At 32.1% G+C, this 20,499-nt stretch overlaps 2 protein-coding genes across 3 annotated transcripts; both read left to right on the top strand.

Annotated features, from left to right (window-relative positions):
- Window positions 1–111: 111 nt before the first annotated feature.
- LOC110993950 (toll-like receptor 3) lies at window positions 112–5,663 on the top strand. Its single transcript, XM_022260389.2, has 3 exons — window positions 112–402; window positions 1,953–2,201; window positions 3,318–5,663. The coding sequence occupies exons 2-3, from the start codon at window positions 1,968–1,970 to the stop codon at window positions 5,652–5,654; spliced, it is 2,571 nt and encodes an 856-aa protein (XP_022116081.2). The 5' UTR covers window positions 112–402; window positions 1,953–1,967; the 3' UTR covers window positions 5,655–5,663.
- A 3,994-nt stretch (window positions 5,664–9,657) lies between these two features.
- LOC110993948 (protein spaetzle 4) lies at window positions 9,658–19,120 on the top strand. 2 transcript variants are annotated; one of them, XM_022260383.2, is made up of 5 exons: window positions 9,658–9,785; window positions 16,522–16,695; window positions 16,868–17,625; window positions 17,942–18,103; window positions 18,819–19,120. In XM_022260383.2, the coding sequence occupies exons 1-5, from the start codon at window positions 9,756–9,758 to the stop codon at window positions 19,075–19,077; spliced, it is 1,383 nt and encodes a 460-aa protein (XP_022116075.2). In that variant the 5' UTR covers window positions 9,658–9,755; the 3' UTR covers window positions 19,078–19,120. The 2 variants fall into 2 exon arrangements, with proteins under 2 accessions (XP_022116075.2, XP_022116076.2); XM_022260384.2 differs by having other exon boundaries at window positions 9,675–9,785; window positions 16,519–16,695.
- Window positions 19,121–20,499: the final 1,379 nt, after the last annotated feature.

Genomic DNA, 20,499 nt, shown 5'->3' with positions numbered 1-20,499 from the left:
AACAAGATAGATTCAACCCAAGTCTTAAATTCTTTACTGTTTTGAAATATCTATTATTTTAAAAATGTTGGCAGTACGGCAATTTAAAATATTCGGAGAAGGCCCGCGGATGAAGAGTAAAAGAATTCCGACAAATCTGTAGTACCACGTAGGCAACAATGAAATTATCACTAGTGCAAATATTTTCATAGTCGTGACGGTGTATCATCATACTAAAATTGACTTAGAGCAATCGCAACTCGACTGTGGGCCAACGAAGGCTAAATTATTGAACGTTTTCATAAATTTTTATTACGATGTGCAAGTGAATTGTGAAAGTGAAATAAATGGAATGTCCTGAGCAGATGCTTTATTTGTTAAGAGTTAAAGATTGCAACGATTTGTCTGAATGTAAAGACGACGGTAAGAATATAAACAAATATTTTGTACGAAATTTTATGTTTCTAAAATCTTTCGGGTATTAAATAAAACTACGTCCCATTTTTATCTAATCTTTTTCACCTTCACTTATTAGTTAATTTACACGTTTTGGAGAAGTAACATATTGAATGGTAGTAGGATAATAATAGCCACTTGGCTGTCAATAACTATAAAATGAAATGGTTTTTCCAACATATTTAATAATTAAAATGTTTAATAAAATATTTTCTATAAATCGCGAATGACAGCAAACTTATGCGCAGCAAGTGATCAGCATTGTTTATGATTAGACACGTTTGCATGTTTACTTAACTAAAAATTTTATAGGTTAAAAGGTTTTTTATAAATCATAAATAATTTAAATAAATACATTTCTGAGGAATTGAGCATTCGCCAAAGTCATGTGCTATTTAGCAGCTTATTATTTATTTTTATTATTAGCTTATACCCACCTCATCTATGTTATTGATGACTAAATCAAAATATATTCTTGAATTTATAATTAAAGCTGTCAATTCTATTACTGCACGAGCCAAGGCTGTACATTTTTCTCACTTAGACTAGAGCGTGGCGATTTCCTAAATCATCGTACTTACGTCCCGGGAGTGTAGATAGACGGAGTTTACATCAACATTTCATTATTTAAGCACCCCTATGATCCAGGAACATGTTGGTCCTTCGAGCCGGGTTTGAACCAGCGACCTATGAACGAGCCAATGCTGAACAATTACAATTTCAGTGTTGCCAAATATTATAATTGATTTTTTTTTACTTTTTAATTTTATCATTTCATTGTAGTATGGGAGACACGCATATTCTATTAAATTTTAATCACCTTGATGGCTTGAAGTCTTCCACGGTCCGCTTCTTCTACTTCTCGGGGTCTTCCCTGGAAGTTGTGATCTCCTTGTTCAAGTAAAAGATAATGTAACTGGGCGGGCTTGTTGTGGAAAATAGTGACTGATAAAAATAAATACCGCAAAGACAATGTATACTGGTATAAATTAGACATGACATAAATGCATGTGAAAAATTTTTTCTTAATGTTGTTTACTCTTATTGATAAGAAATGTCACCGTGACCACGCACGCTGTAAAGCACGCGAAACGTCGGTTTAAATTTAAAATTATGTACAAATAATTATAAGTTTAAATATAATAATACATATCTATAATCCGTTAAAAAAGTGTTTTTCTTTAAAAGAAATGTACAATTTTAATAACAAATAAACATGTAAAAATCTAAAATAATCTTTTTCACGCAGCTTAACCGTGGCCTTTGAAACGATTATAATCTATTTAAATTTAAGAATTTGCTTGAGTACTTTGCACATAATATAACAAAGAGAAATAGAAATTGTGATATTTCGTAAACCCTGTCACTCCACTGGTCATATATTTTCGAAGACCAGGTCCCTATCTATCTATCTAGTTTTATTGATGTAAATATGCAGAGAGAACAGTAAAACTATTAAGAGCTATAAGAACCGTACATCAAAAATGTATGTATGTATTAATTTTCTCTCGTTATAGAAAACTGTACGTGAAATGCCCACTTTCCTATGGCTCTTACTATCTTTCGCCCTCAACGTAAAGTGTAACATAATGCAAGACTATGAAACTATCAGCGTCAATCTGTTGAGCCCGCCTGTAGACAAGACGAGCCTGGCACTGCCCCTCGATGTGGGAAAGGACAAGTTTTCTGGCTGCCTGTGTCGAGGAACTATGGATAAGGAGGTCGTTGTATGTTTCGGGAACTATGAATGCAAGAGATTTCCAAAGGTCTGTATTTTTTCTAAAAATAATACAATAAACTGAGCAGTGTTGGCCTGGTGGCATCAGTGTACGACTCTCATCCCTGAAGGCGGGTGTTCGATCCCGGCTAACTTTCGCTCGAACGGTGAAGGTGAACATTGTAAGGAGACCGGCTTGCCGTAGACACAAAAAGTCGATGGCATATGTCAGGCACAGGAGGCTGATCACCTACTTGCCTATTACATTCACAAATGATCATGAAACATATACATAAATCTGAGGCCTAGGCCTAAAAAGGTTGTAGTACCAATGATTTTTTTTACTAAAAACTAAGTATAGTAGTAGATTTTCATTAACGTAATCATCATTAATTAATTAATTTAAATATGTGTTGTTTGAGAAGTATAGATTTGGTTGACATTAATTTAAAGATATTCACCGAAAGTTGTCCAATGGAAAAGTTAGACAATTTACACAGTAACACACACACAATTTAGACAAGTATTTAATAGTTTCGTTAATTTTATTGACGAGGTCTACTAGTCGGCATGGCATGTCTTTTATGATATTATTATTGAAAAACATATACATATACCATGTATTATTAGCTAGATGGGATGTTTACTGTTTAGAAATATCTCTTACCTAATTGTTATCAAACGTGAGAAAATATAATCCCTTTAATCGCTTTGTTTGATATAAACAACCTCTGAAAACATCGAGAACATCTCGTGAGCTTGTTTTTTACACTTAATTAAATTGATTTACATATGGGCTACAAACTGCATAGAAGGAACCCATTGAATGTTTAAATTAAGGCTAGCGTATGTACAGTAATAAATAAAAATAATTATTTGTTAAAAACATGTATGTAGTATGCCATCATGGTATCATTATGTCAACAACGTACAATAAAATTTTGCTTTCACATTGATATTAGGTTGATAATAATATTACCTCCAACAAAGCTTATCAGTTTAAAGTTTCCACGAATTTAATACCGTTCTTACATGTGATTATTAATTAGATACCGTTTTTCCATATACTTAATAATTTCAGCGACGTTTCTGTTTTCTTAACTCAATTTATGAGTAATTAACATAATATGTTATTTATGCGTAACTTACACATTTTATTTTTCAGATAAAATTGGAAAAGTGCAAAGTGTTAGTTGTGAGAACAACAATAATTTCAGAAATACTAATCGGAGATTTGGACTTATACAACCATGTCAAAGTGTTGAAAATTGATGGCAACAGTCGACTGGAATATTTACAACCAGGTTTATTTAAAAACCTATCAAACGTAGAACAACTGTCGATATCATATAATACTCAACTGCATTCTTTACATCCAGACACGTTCGCTGGTCTTGTCAAACTCCATAATCTGACGTTAGCTAACAACGCATTCAAAAATATTGGTTTACTCACGCCAGCCTTTAGACCCACCATCTTACCATCATTACGCGTCTTAGATATATCAGAAAATGCTTTTGGTGTAATTTCTGAGGATGCATTTATCCAAATGGAAGGCTCAAAACTTAGTAGACTTGTTATAAATTTATGTAGTCTTGACTATATACATGCGAACAGTTTATCGAAATTAAAAGAGTTGAAACAGTTACGTATTGGAGAAAATGACTTGTCTTCGTCGAATATAATTGGATTTTTACTGGCGCTTCAAGCAGACAACATTAATTTAACACATTTATGCCTATCAAGTATGGGGTTCCGGAAGAGGCCTCCTATGGACCTATTGAAAGTTATCGCAAACTCTACCATTTCAGAGCTCAGTCTCGCAGATAACCAATTCGAAGTTCTGGAAGATGATTATTTTCCTACGATGCCAAATATAGAATTATTAGATTTGAGAAGAATTTTTGTTACGTCCATAGGACCTTATTCATTCAGTCCAGTAAAATTCCCTAGACTACGCATCCTACTGTTGAGTGAAAATAATTTACCTGGGATTCACGTAAAGCATATATCAAATCCACAAGTTCTGCTGCTAGATCTTTCATCGAACAAGGGCAGGCCTACAAGACCATTGTATTATGAAATCGACCGTGGTGTGTTTAATGATTGTCGAGACCTCCGTTTTTTGAACCTTGCATTTAACAGGTTAAAACATATGTACAACCATACCTTTACCGGATTAGTTAACCTAAGAATCCTTAACATGGAAAACGGAACTATCTTTCATATTGGCGACGGCACGTTTAAACCATTGAGGCGTCTGGAATTGTTAAATTTAGGAAATAATCCACTCACAGCAAATGAGAACCTTACAAGTGCAATGTTTGATGGGCTAAACGAGCTAAAGGTGCTTATTCTGAAAAATTGCGGAATTAAACGTTTCTATGACGATGATAACATCTTTGAAATGATGCCGAATATCACCCATTTAATACTTACAAGTAACCAGCTATCCTATATTACTCCTGAAACATTAAAACCACTAAAAAACTTAAAGGTTTTAGATTTAAGTCAAAATTTATTTGTATCTTGGTGGCAAGCTCTTTTTTTAGCTGCAGGCGTGCGTCCTTTAAAACTTTATTTAATGAACAACAAAATAACACACTATACAATAAGTATGATAGAAGATATGGATTATTTATTAGAGAATTCTAATACCAGTGTTGAAATCAATCTCGCTGACAATCTCTTTATTTGCGACTGTAACGCCATCTACCAAACCTATAAATGGTTGCAAGCGAACGGTTCTGTTGGATTGCAAAGATATTTTAATTCATCAGAAGTGCAGTGCAGTAGCCCAGATGTATGGGAAAATCGAAAAGTAGCGGACTATATTTTATCAATTAAAAACCTGCGCTGTCTGATCTATAATAAAATGACAAATATGACGTTACTAATTTGGACCGCTCCCTCATTAGTTTCAATAGTTCTTCTTATAATGATTCTAGTAGTTATTTATAAATATAGAATATACTTAAGATACTGGATATTCTTAGCCAAGATAGCGCTAGGACGAAAATTCATCAGATACTCTGTCAAAACTAAAAGCGATCAGAAGGGTTATAAATACGATGCATTTGTGTCATATTGCAACGATGATAGACAATTTGTATTAGATATGACGAAGGAGTTGGAAGCAAAACCTCCTTTTCTAAAACTTTGTATTTACGAAAGAGATTTCGAGATTGGTTCTTTTATATCCGAATCTATATTAGGTAGTATAAATGAAAGTAGATATATAATCTTAGTTGTAAGCAATGCATTTGCAAAATCTCAATGGTGTAGATGGGAGACCCATTTGGCGGAATACCACAGACTATTTTTAGAAGATGGTTCCCCGTACGATCCGTTAGTCTTAATCAAGATAGGGGAATTAGATAGCAAATATCTAACTACCACGTTAAAGTACCTGCTTAAGACAAAGATATACCATATGTGGGACGAACAAAATCCAGAAGACTTTTTTATCAGATTAAGAAATGTTTTAGGTAAAAATAAATGATTTCCTTATTTCATCGTTTTCTTGAATCCGGAAAATCCCGGTCCATTACTTTCTCCGCTCTCTAAATGAGTTGATATAAATAAAATTAAACGTCGGAGCGAAAGTGCTAAAAGCTGTAAGTTAAGTTTCCAATATGCATTAAGTAAATTTTTAGTGAAAGGGCTCCATAAACTTAATTGAAGAGATAATTTAGGCAAACACAATTTCACTTTAAATATTACACGAAAGCAAAAAAACATAATATTTAGCAGTAAATCAATGTGTATATATTTTCTTAAAAAGGTAGCTTTGAAATAAGCAAATATGTGTTTAATATAATACTGGTACTTATTTTACAAGATGCAATCAAAACTGGGCGTAGGTTAAACCAGTAAGTTCGATGGTTATGGTATAAGTATGTACCTAATAACACTAAATGTAACGACCCTATGATCCCTTATGCCCTGAGTCAACCTGAAGATAGAATAGTGTAGAGGCAGCATGGCGACGTAATGAAGACTACGAAAAAAAAGAACCTGATGATTTTTGTCTAGTGGCGCATTTCAGAGTCAAATTTTGTTTATTTGTCGTATTTATGAATGCAACTAAGTAGAATTCGGTTAAAAGCCTCCTAACATTACAAGGAAGGCTTTTGTTGCGATATGTCAAAGCATACGCAATTGTCACAAGTTTCCGTTAATTGGTAACAATTGCGATTGAATATCAATAGACATGGCTCGTGACTAACAAAGTAGGATGCACCATGTGTAGTGGTACATAAAGTACGTATATATAACATATTCACTTCAAAAATATATGTGAAGTGCGAAATCGAGTTCCTGGGAGGTACAACGTCCAATTGTATAAAAAAGTGCATATGTATTCGGATACGACCAATGACCATCCACTAAAATTGGTATCCATGGGCCATTATTACCCTTTTTATATCCCGTCCCGTAGGATCGTTGGTTATCATTTAAAAAAAAGATATGAAGTTGTTAATTGTAATTAAACTAAATAATTATAACTTTATGACAAGCCATTGACAATCTTTTCTCTTCTATAGCCATACACTGATATAGCATATGTCCCAGTATATAAAACGGGATTGATTTAATAAATTACTTTTAGTCTTTTAATATATAATTTCCATCCACTGTTTTTGTGATACCTATGGACACTCACTTTGCCAGAAGGCTCGCAAGTTGTTGCCCTTTTCTTTAAGAACCGGAAGTCCAATTGGTTCGGAAATACTTCAGTGGGCAGCTGGTTCATCATAGTAGTGAAAATGTTCGGTCTTGGAAAAACCTGGCGAAACTGCCTAAAAACTCATACGATGTTTGTGAAACGCGTAGATATCTAAACGAAACAAGAGTCTTAAACATTAACAGTTTCTAGTGCTTTGTGAAGCTAAATTAACATTATACGTGTATGTATAGAACTTGTGTAAATGGCATTTTATTGGCAATTACCGCACAAGACATGTCTGCGTCTGCAAACAAAGAATAGAAAGCGCACTCGCCATCGAATACTTTCACAAGGATACTTTCCATATCTTGATATTTCGATAATCATTGTGGAAACTTTTATACTTCTGTACTTAATGATTTATATATTAAAGTTTAATAAGTAATGGTAATACTTTCTCTAGCCATAAACAATTACAGCCATGGGTAAGCTGTATTTCTCTCTCGAAGATTAAAAAAATACATGGATTGCATAGCGTAATTATAAATAGTTTCCTAATATATCTGACGTTTCAATCGAACCCCGGTGCATCTACGGATTTTGCTATATGCATAGGGATTGGCACATCAGGAAATCTGCCAGTCTGACCGAAGGTATGTGACTTGCTGTGTCTAAGACTGCAATAATGAGAAAGTCTGTATGCTGCGATGGTGAGGGCTGTTCAATAGTCGCAAGGATCTTGTTAGTGTTGCTTGCAGATTTTGATAAGATTGTCCTCATTTTAACAAATTTGATATATAGGAACATGAATTTAATGACGTGGAATAAGTTATCACTTATTCCATGGTATCCCAAGATGATCTTATGTTCCAAGATAAACGTATTTTTTTAAATAATATAGAATAAATACACAATCACATATGGAATATTTGTTTAATAATCAAAATATTTTTGCCTTCTGCTTTTCATTACGTTAATATTGCTCTATACATATATTAAAACGTATATAGTATATAGGTACTTAATACCTAAGTTATATTAATAATAAAGGTGAGTAAGGTGAGTTTTAGTAAAAATTATATTTTTTTTTATTTACTAGGTATATACTTTCTATTTACTAACTTTGTTAATGTGTATTATTATATTCTTTTACTTATTTGCGTCTAGGCGCGAAGCAACTGTTGTGGTCTCTGGCAGATTGACGAGTGCTGTTAAATACTTCTGCTCCACTGCACACACCAGTACACACTTAAAATGTACCCACCTCATTCCTTTATTTTTTTATATTTTTTTATTATTATTATTATTCTGTGTGTTTCGATAATGCTAAATATCATGTCTGTCTGTCAGTCTGTAAAAGTACATAAAACGAAATGCTTACTGAACACATTTTGTATGTCATATGAGTAACAGTACCATCTCGAGAATGAAGTCATAAAAGCAGCAAATCGGTTTAAATCACCCAATAAAATTTTAAAGATACACTTAACATCGTTAATGAAATGTCTCATTAAAATTGATTAGCCGCTTTTAAGTAGTAGATCAGTCATTTGTTTTGACGCGGGAGAAAACACTAGATTCATTGAAGTCATCGTAACGGTGCCGTTTGCGTATTTCTGTTCTTCTCACACGGGCTAATTTATTATATGTTAGAATGAGACGAGGTTATTAAAATGTCGCTCTGTGAACGATTACCGAGTGACCTACTCAAACGCTACACTAACAAACGGAACCTAATTTTTTATATTATCTAGAAATGTTAATTAATAAGACGCCAGTTTCATTAATAAAGATAAGTTATTATCGGGAAAGTTACATACAATGCATGTCGTAAATAGAAATATTTATTTTGCAAATAATACCGTTATTATAATCTAACAATTATTGTGTGTGGTATCCTAACATTTGTAGGTATATTTGTTTTTGTTTTGTTTATAGCTGCACTGTTTGTTTTTGACCATTGCCCTAAACGGAACCTGTAATAGCATGGGTTTTATGGCTTAAAATCATAGTTCATAGTTAAAATCATGAGTAATAAGGCTTAAAATTATAATCATTTACTATTACTACATTTACTAACTTTGAGTTGTATCATTAAAATTTAAAATAGCACATTATCAATGATATTGTAAATATGTTTTAAGTACTTCTTTAATTTTTTTGCTTTGTGTTATGTAATAAAGAATATTGCAGATATGAAATGAAACATTTTTGTTTTTGTTTGTGTTTTCAATGAGCTTATAAACGTTCATTGCAGAGCTAAAATTTACATTAATTTAATGTAAGTTTTTTTATTGGTATAAATTATATAAAGCAAGTGATGACGTTAATTTAAAAAATATTTGACGTCCAATATAAACTGTAGTCTCATTTATTAATTTTTAATAAAAAATAAAAACTTCGAAACGTTTACAATAACTACATCTATTAAGCAGACGCTAAATAAATTATCAAGCAGAAATTGGTGTATTATTTATTATTTACGTATGAATTTTCGTTTCTTTGTATTGAAACTTACATAATATATTGCATTATTGGAAAACATAATAAAGAAAAGTCTCACTGCTTCTATTGCAATAAAATTAACGGGTATTGAATATATAATCAATAAAAATAGTTTTAAAAGACTTATTGATATTTTCTTAAGACATTTAAACTCTCAATATCGATATTTATTTATCTACAAAATAAATTTTTACAACTGTAAATATACATATACAAATTGTGTTTGTTGGATCGCCTATAGGTTGTAGAAGTTCAGAGATTGTAGCTTGAATGCCAAGTTCAGGGTTTCGTAGACCTATCGATGCACCATGCGACCTCCAGACCTTGGCAATGGAGATGTTAAATCAGCAGTCGTCTGCGGGACGTAGCGGCGTGCGGTCGACACAATGAGACAAATCGCGGTTGGCGCAGTGAAAGTTTCTTAGAGAAATGCGTTTGGCGCTCGCTTTTCTGTTTGTGGTGAGTGTAAATCACACTAAGTGCACGGTGTCTTATTGAAGATTGTATAATTTTGTGCTTCACGGTGATATCGTTCTACTAACACAGATTTCACTATGTAAATAATTATTTTAAGGGACCGTAAGTATGTAAATATAAGTTAATGATCAATTGTTTAAATGTTAGAAGCAAAAGTTTCGTTTTTCAAGTAATAACTATAAATTAGGAGATCTAAATTTTTCGTAATAAATAGCACCATAAATTTTGTCTGCTGTAAGGAATTTACCAAGGAACATGTAGATTGTTATAATTGTTTACTTAATGTCCAAATTTTTTGTTAGAAGTTTGTAGTTAAGTTAATTTAGAAAGTCGACTATAAAAATACAAAACCTATTTCTTGTTTTACTAATTCCTACGTACAAAAGTGATTATAGTTAGCCAGTTAGGTCGTACTTCAGTGTTAAATTGAGCTTAATAGGTAAATAGCAGTTGTAAGAGTAATAAACAACACCTTGTCTCGTTTAACAACTACTTAAGATAACTAATATGTCTATTGTTTAATGTTTAGGAAGTATTAAGGTCAACGAACCCACACAAATTAAACAATTCAATATGTCATTGAAAATTACAGAAAACAGTTATTTTTATGTTTAGCACATGCTATAATTTGCTGAAATTAAACTCGAATAATTGCGTTAAATGAAAGAAACATCTGATCCTTACAATGACTTTAAATGGGATAACGACTATATTGAGTACTATAATAAGGATTACATTAAGTTTAAGTTAATATTTATTAACTTAAAAATAATGTAATAAAAACATGCCAAATTCAAATGCCTCTATCAAATTCTTCCATTCCTCTTTCATCTTAGCTACTATTTCCACTTCCCCGCTATCTATTTTAATTCGACCTATTATATACTACCTAATAATACAACTTTTACATTTCGACAATTTTAATTAATTTATATGCCTATTTGATTATCAATACTGATTAAAGCGAATTACATTCCACAGGTATCCTATAATTTCACATTTATTATAACTTTTCATTGGTCTGAACATAGTATTCAGTCCTAGACCAGATAACAGTTCGAAGGAAACCTGTATAAAGTGACATACAAAGCGATGAATATCACCGCTTAGTACCTACACCTTAAATGGCGGCATTTTCCTGGACCTGAAGTGCATGTGTATCCAGACGGTGTATGTGATATAGGGCTGCTTCTAAATTTTTCTTTTCAGTTGAAATATATTAAAATTAAGATTAAATTTTTGAAGTAAAAATTCTTAAGGCGAATGAGAGTAAAATTTTTACGGAACGTCATGAAGCTTTGCAGCGTTTTTGTCGAATGTAAGAGAGAGAGAGCGATTGAGACCGATTGATAGAGAGAGAGAGAAAGGGAGATTAAGAAAATATACACGCTATTGGTTGATGTATTTGTTTAGTAGTTACATTATTAGAACTTTAGATGGAAATTCTCTCGTATAACGTCTTGTGCAGTAAACGCAGATTTTTTTATTTATTTATATTATCATTAGCACGTATACAGTGTGAAAACTTTAAACTGTGTGAATATTGATATACAAATGCTGGCACATAATCCTCTATTGGAACTTTTACCTTAGTAATAATTAATTTACAAAGAAGTTTCACTTCTCACATGTGTACCTTGTACACACGTACTTTTTTATAAATTGTCTGCACAAATACGTCATTCAACATTACGAGCCTAAATTAAGATTAATGAGTAATTTACGTCTAAATAATTTGCAAATATAATGTTATAGCTTTGCGATTTCGATTTCTAAATTGTGAATTATAATGTACACATTATTGATAATACATTATTCCACCAACGTTTGAACTTAACAGAATCCAAAACTTAAGACGTGTCTGTTGTTATCTGTGAAATTACAGTATAACATAAATGTATTGTATTTGACATTTGGAAGTCAGACTTAGCGCTAAGTCTCCACGATGAATCCTAGGATTATTTTTTTCTGCACCTGATACATTTGCCCTATGTCAGAAGAGGCAGCGTATTAAAATTACGTAAAAATTTGTCAAGTTTTTTCTTCATATCAGTGTTTGTATAACAGATAAATTTCGGTAAAATCTTAACTATTATATATTTAATTTAGTGATAAAACACTATTTATAATGGGATAACAAAAAGCAAAGAGACAATTATACACATATACAAAATTGTATTGAAATAATTCATCAAAGGCATTAAAAAGTATTGCAATTATAAAATTTAATCCAGCTCTAATGTTAAATACATTTATGAAAAGGTGTCATTGGCATCCCTGGAAAAGGTTCACAGACATCGTGGGAAGCGGGCCAAATAAGCTCACACCCATTTTTTAACAAGCGTACAACCTGCAATTACGTACTTAGCAATTTAAGCCGCAATTTAATCTTACCAAAAGCCGAATTCGCATGCTCCAATTTTCAATAGCATTATGACGAAAAGTTATCGGGACTTAAGATAATCATTTTAACTAACGTTTAATATATATAAAAGTAACGCAATTTCAAAAGTATTAATTATACGTTTCTACACTATATGTAACTTTTTACATTACCTTTGTCTCCAAGCGAAGATATACAACTTTTGAAGACATAAAAGAAGTGAGAAACAGTGAATAAAGAACCAGATATGCAACTTTAAAGTTGCATATTTTTAGATATCATAAAGATTTGTAATGCATGTCCTTGTCATTACTACTTATTGATCTTACACTTTTGGCTGGGAAAGTATGTACGAGCCAAGACTGTACATTTCGCTCACTCAGGCTTTCTTAGTTTCATAAGGGTAGCGATTATCTTAATCGTCGAAGTTACGCCAAGAGGTATCGACACTGTATTCAGCATTACATAGCATCCAATGGTGTATTTAAAACATCACATAAGGGAAAAGTGTATAACATGTTTCGAAGAAATAGATCTTTAACTACAACATTGAGTTTTTAATCTTATATATAAAATTCTCCTGTCCCGGTGTTTGTGGTTAAACTCGTCCGAAACGGCTTTCCCGATTCTCATGAAATTTTGTGTGCATATTGGGTGGGTCTGAGAATCGGACATCATCTAATTTTCATCCCCCTAAATGTTAACTGTAATCCACCCCTAAAATTTTTTTTTCAATTTTAGATTTGATTTTTTTTATGATACAGCAATAATAAATACATATAACCCTGAATTTTACAATTAACCCCTATTTTTTATTTGATAGTGAAGGATTTAGGCATTAAGGAGTAATGAAGTTCGCGGGGCAGCTAGTATTCATTACCAGCCTTCAACGAAAACCTTATTGTTTCGTCGCAATCTCTTTCTAAGAACATACATAATTCTAATATACAAGAAGTATGTATTGTTATATGAATTAGGATAAATTTAGTATCCTTCCATCTGTATTATTGTAATAATATCTGTATGTAGGTAGGATTGGTAGAGAGGCGATACTCGTGAAATGTCGGCTGTCGGTAGATCGCCGTAATGTTTATTTATATCATACTTTACCCTACATTCGATAGAGAAAGTAGACTTGCGGTGATTTCTCCGTAATTAATAAGTTGTTTTATTTGCTCTACAATTACTTTGAGAGGCAAATAAGATAATTGTTACAATTAATTGTGAGAAACGTACTTGAGAGAAGCATCGACGTTTAAAGACAAAAAACAAAATATTAATGATTATTACCTTTAATTTGGGCATTAAAATTTCAAAGTACATGTGAATCTGCTTCCTTTACATATACTATATTAAATACATTCATAAATGATTACAGTACTTAAATACTAGAAATAATATCTCGTATAATGGCATTTCACGTACAGCGGTGTGATCGGTGTTCTGAGTTTTTTTTAAATTCAGTTTGTACTTCTATGAAACTTGTATGAATGAGGTTCTAAGGAATCGTCGTTATTAATTGAAATAGTTTTTTAAATTTATAACTTAATGATACAAAATATGGCAACTTAAAATATAAAATTTACTTTTCTATTAAATACAATTTTCTATTGTATTTGAAAAAAAAAGGAAATTTTATATTTTAAGTTGCCAAGTTTAATATTATTTAATTTAAGTTAAACTTTTTAAATCAGAATTTAGTAACTTTGATCAATTTTGTATTTTTTTAAATATAGCCTGACGTTTCAAAATGCGATCTGCCATGGTTTAGGATCTAATTGAATTAAACTGTATCGCACTTAACGGAGTAGCCTACTTTAGGTCGGAAAATTAACATCATAAAAAAATGTGTAATATGTCCAATGACTAAAAATACAATTATGCTGAATATGAACAAATTTCAGAACATCACTTTTTGTTAGCTGTCAACTTCACGTGGAATACTCATGATTGTAATAAAAAAAGAGACGGCTAAAATTATTTAAATCAAATTATCATTTTATGTAAATTCAAGAATATAATCAAAGTATCCCTTGCAACGTTCTCTCTAAATCTTCCGTCTTTGCTGTGCTTGCATTAACCTCAGTGAGAAATCAGAAGCATGAAGAGAAGAAAGCTGAGAATCGCCAGAGAATCTCCATAACATATCGGCACGTTTGTCGTGTATTGCGAAGACAATGACGTCACACCTGCTCCAAAATAGCGGCACTTTCACTCACATGCCTGTCTGTACAGATATGGAGTATCTTCGATTCTTTCTCCAGTTCGTTTTCTAAAATAATATTAATCAGATTGCGCGAGGTTGTTACCACTAAAAATCGTCCTAACTTGCTCTGATAAGAGTTATGCGCAGTTTTATTTTACGCTTCGTTCGTTCGTTTCGTTTGTACGTTACGTTCATATTTATTTAATAATTGTGTTCCCACTCATTGTACGAGATATTATTATTATTCTTTTTTTTTTCAAATTGTAACGTTATTAGCATATAAGTGTTCTCATTTAAGTGACTAATATGTATTATGAGAATAAATGTCTTTAAACCTAAATAACTAAAACGATACAAAGATTAAAGAGTACAAGATAACATTAGGATGATTTAGGGTCCTTCAAGAACGGTCTATTAAGAATTGTTAAAATTAATAGACGGGCAACCAGTGCTTTTTGTCAATATAAGTCCATGGACGGCATATCCATCCCGTTTGCCCCCCAATAAACTGATATAAAAGTATCGCTGCATCAATAATATAATGGTCTTCCCTAAAGAACTATGCCACAACTTTTACTTGTTTGGGGGTGTTGATACACCCATAATTGTTTTTATAAGGTCAGACGAACGGGGCCTACCCAACATAATGCACTAAAACAATAGAGCGGTGTAGAGCCTGCAAGTCAACGTATATATACGTTTAAGGCTTTTCAAGATAGTGACATCCTACAGTAACGAAGAGTACGAAGAAAACAATTTGTTTCTGAAACGGAGTTGCACCTCTCATTTGTAATAGGTCCAATGGATAACCTACGAAGTGAGAATCAACGGTTAAGATACATTTAAAAAATTGTTAATAATTAAATACTTCTTGAAGTATAGAAGCGAATTTCAATAATAACGGTAGAGCAAGCCCGCACGTACACTTTTGGGTCATGAGTTTTGGTAACAACTGTTTATGTGATTTACAAATACATCTAGGCTATTAGATAAATTAACTTTATGATTTTAATTTGGATTAAATGATAACTTTAACTATAAGATATTGATACTTGATTGATGATGATCATATGTATGGATTCGTATACGATGACATTTCTGATAACTCAAATGCATGGTGTTTGTATAAAATTAAATAGCACACTAATGATACCAAAACGACATTGTGTGTTCAATTCGCACTTATTCGAGTTTTTCGTTTCAAAAAAGATAAATAAATGAGTAGGTCTGTAATCCGTACAATTACAAAAGTATTTTTGCGTTGTCTACAGTCTTAGAGTTTGAGTTAAGTTTGAGATTAGCAAGACTATAAATAATTTTGTTGACTTTGTTTTAAAAAATTGGGATCGGAAAATTGAAATAAAATTAAAAACTGCTAAAACATGAAAACATAATAAACAAGCCCATACTAATTAAAAATTCGATCAATTATGTATTTGTTCACACTCAGTTAACCTGGAGCTAAAATTTTCAATAACTCGCTGGAGCATCGCTCTTGGAATATAGTTTTGATTTCTTTAGTGATTCTTTACTTTAAAATATTAAGATTGTGTGGCAATGGATTGTAAACTTTGCTTTAAGTTGTTATATTCAGAGATTAATGAACTTTATACCATAGTTCAAAACATGTGTATTTTTAATAATATTATTTACACTAGCACTTGTTGAAGTTTTCTCACGATATTTTTCCGAGTCTTAAATGCGCATATAGAAATAAACTTGCATACCTGCAAAAGCGTGATACGAACGCACTTATTTAGATTCGCACGTTCAAACCACTGTTCATAATACGTATGTTATGTTGCATCATAATAGTAATTGCAGGCAGCTCATCAGCCCTACGTGCCTTCCGCGAGAAAGTCAATAAAAGTGAAACCCACCTAGAACAATATCCCAATCAAATATACAAGGTGTATTTACTTTCATTTCAGTGTTTCGTGCCTAACCTAAATAGGCTTGCTTTAATAGTAAGGTACCTACATTTTGAAATCTGTACTAACTCAGAAGTATACTAACAGAAATTCATGCATTATTGACTATTTTGTAAGCTAAACTAGTATCTATTAGACTTTATATTACAACGTTTACCGATATTTTCGAGTATCAAAGTATCAATTGTCCGTAAGTAGGTGACATGGCGAGACGTGGTTGGCTTGGACTCGTCCAGCTCGTGTGCGCGACCACATCGGACCACGCGTGGGCTCCCGGACGCACCATGTGACCTTAGCAAGCTGAGCTATTGTACAACGCCAGGGAATAGCTATCCATGGCATGCGATACGGCGATTCGTTAGAGAAAATCAGGTACACATCTAGATTTCTTGGATTGTTTTTTAAAGCCTGTTTTATCAAGATTTGTTTAAGTATTCTAAATAATTTCTGTAGTAAACAGAAGGTACGATTGTAGTATTATTGAAAATAAATATGATTGAGAGACTTTAAAATAAATTCTTTAAAAACAAACTGTATTTAACAGGGCCTTATGAAAAGAATGTACGGCGAAGAACGTCATATAGCAGTGTTAAAAGCTGAAATAGAAAACTTTATTGAAGACGACGAAGATGACAAGTCGAAAGAATTTGCTGAAGATATTATTAAGACAAAAATAAAGTACACAAAGAAAACACATCGAGGGATAAAAGATAAACCGCACTTTAGGCCAATACAAACGGATAAGCAAAAAAAAGAAAACGATACCTTACGAGTTAAACCACTACACAATTCAGGCAATAAAACTAAAATCGAAAATAAAAAAGTGGAGAAAGGAGATGAAAATGAAACTATAGATGATGCTGAAATATCATATAAAACAAAACTAGAAAGTATTGCAAATATAGAAATTAACAACCTAACCCCAGATGTTATTACATTAGAAGCCGTTATCAAACAAAGTATCGAGACTAATAGTATTTACCCAAAGGTATCCAGTAATTCTAAAGTAGAGGCTTTAAAATATGATAATAAATCAAAGGATGAAAGTAATGTCACTACTAGTACAGAAAAATTTAATTCAACAGAAACGACATTTGACCAATACGACGAAATAACAACAGAATCGAAAGACAGTTGGAAAACCACGGATACGTCGACTCTCCCACCGACACTTTTGTTCTCTGAGCATGAAAAAGTCAAAATAACTGATCGTATAGATACAAAAGTAAATGAAAAGAAAGAAGAATTACACCCAAAACCTCAAGAAACAGTACGACCTGCAGTCATTAAGTTGCGAGGAGCGTGAGTTGACAATTTATCATAATTTTACATATTTATATAGATATTATTCATAAGAACCTGCAGCTGAGATCATCATAATAAGCATAACGATGATGTCATGTTACCTAAATTTCCAAATACCATATTTAGGATGCTAACTTTCTCTGACTACTTTAAGAGACATTTTATGTTAAATTTTCCATTTTGGTTTCTTTTGGTTTGTTTTTCTCGTCCGAATGTCATCAACATTGAGTATCATTTGTCCAATCAAAACACTATCGTGGACCTTAGATTAAATTTAATTTTATCGGGCTAATAACAATGATCTGTATTGCAGTAATGCATGCGAGTCAAAGGAGGAGATGGCAGCTCCATTCTGGGCGAACAGCACTCGCGGCGAAGTCTTGGCCCTTCTCAACATGTATCCTTTCGAGCAGTACATACATTTGGAGACCTGCGTACATGAACACAAACAAATGTACTGCAGAGAAGGATGCAGGTATGTAATATTTAAATTCAATGTTTTATGGTTAGACTAACTTTATTTCTCATATGAATTAAACAAATTCGCTTACTGAGAAAACATTACTAACTAAGATTAAATAATTACTACTAGAGCGCACAGATGAAGGTACCTATATAAAAATTCACAAAACAGGAACAGCAACAAAAATGCAGGTAGACACAACAAACTCGAAACGGTTAACCAAGCAAGAACATAGGTGTCTGGACTGGATTTATTACTATTTATTTTATTTCGATTGAATCATATAATTAGAAAAAATTAACATGATTTAATCATTTATGTTGCTTAAATCAGTGGTGCTACTTCAGTCAATTCATTCAATCAGTGGTCTTTAGGTCTTGGCCTCAGATTTCTGAATCTGTTTCATGATCATTTTTAAATCTAAAGGCAAGTAGGTGATCAGCCTCCAGTGCCTTTTTCCACGTTTTCCTTCACCGTTCGAGCAAATATTAAATGCGCACATAGAAAGAAAGTCCATTGGTGCACAGCCGGGGATCGAACCTACGACCTCAGGTATGAGAGTCGCACGCTGAAGCCACTAGGCCCACACTGCTCTAATTTATTTGGTTTACATAATCAAATAACATTTTTATTAGAAATATGTTTTGTTGAAATCTTTACTAACAAAATATTAATCTTCAATATCAACAGATACCTGACATTGATTATACAAATATCCTTCTTACAGATGTGAGCAGCAATACCGTATACACCGACTTCTAGCGTATGATCCTCGCAACGAGTGCCGTGGCATCTTCGCCGACTGGTTCAAATTTCCTGCGTGTTGTGTTTGCAAGTGCTACGATGTTCCACTGGAGTTTAGAGCAAGATCTCCAAGGATTCTTCGTCCTCAATATGATGACGACGTCAGGAGGATCATTTATGAAGACGTCGCTCGAGATTGGTACTCGCTGTCCTACGACGAAGACGATGATGACTTTTATTAGGAGTTTTAAACACTACTGCGCCAGTAACATGAGATCGTGGTATTTCAAGAAAATCTTAGTTTACATCAAATAAGACTATAGGCATTGTATGTTAGGTTCAATTTCCATTTAAAATATGCATGTCTTTCATATGTTGTACTAGACTTATTAAACAAATCATACCATCATTCTTCAAATGAATCTGTAAGAGTTTTCGATTCTGTACAAATCCTATATAACTATTAATATAATTATAAGAAAATATTAAAATAGATGACTATTTTTAAAGTGCCTTATAAGCTCTATTAAAGTAGGTTAAGAAAATATGTGAATAGTTGTATTAAGTTATTATATTGTTATATAATTTTATAAAAATAATTGTTTACTCAATAAATTAAATGTAAGGCTAGTGAAGTTGTAAATTTATAAATTACATAATCTAAACATATTTTTAATAAACAACGTTTCAAAAATCGTATTTTTATTAATTTCACACGCTCTATGTTAATGCTATTTACTTATTTACATTAATAATATTCCTTATATCTCATTATCTCTAATGTAATTTAAATTATTTTCTCAACGGTATGAAGAATGATTAAAATGATCTAGGAACGAACTCAAGTGCAACAGGACTAGACAATATTTAAAAGGCAGTCTATAAATATACCATAAATTACGCTGTTTGTACAACCCACCAAAAGATCACAAATATCGACACAATCCCAAACCGTCCCATGGAGTGCGTCTAAGCTCCCACACGAACATCGTAGGAGTATTATCATCGTATTATTAAATTTATCCTGGCTATTACTCATTATAGTTATATATTATTACGCATTCATGATATTAAGTAGGTATATTATTCCAATACTCGTTGATAATGATACTTCGATAGTACATATATCTTTAAGCTGCCTTTCTGAAACAAACATAAGAAAAATAACAATTCTATACATGATATGTCATTATTTATAATAACGACATACCTCTGTCTTACTAAAAAAAACAAAAAGTTATGTTATGTAGTTACGTTCACTTAAGTTTAAATCATAACCAATAACCAATTCATAAATGTGACGTATAGCGATCTATTTAATGAAATTTTGTCGCAATTTTTATTTTTTCTTTAATCTTTTAATCTTTTTTTTTAATTTCGAAACAAAACAATTATCTCGCATCAGTCGTTTAATAATATAATTCATGTTATAATTATAATTGACATAAAATGAATTATTACAGCGATAATAATAATAAATCCTGTGCATTTTAAATCATTTATTTGTTGACAATATACAATTTACACTTATTTTATTTATGTAATATGTATTTATTACTCGATAACGTAACTTCCTTTTGTACCGTTGATAGGAACCCCGTCTCAGGAATCCGAATCGTCTTCAGCGTTTTTCAACTTTCAACTTACTTACATATTTTTACATT

This window comes from Pieris rapae, chromosome 21 (assembly GCF_905147795.1).
Source record: "Pieris rapae chromosome 21, ilPieRapa1.1, whole genome shotgun sequence".
NCBI lineage: Eukaryota > Metazoa > Arthropoda > Insecta > Lepidoptera > Pieridae > Pieris > Pieris rapae.
The sequence above is the reverse complement of the archived record's forward strand: the minus strand, read 5'-3'. Positions and strand labels throughout refer to the sequence as shown.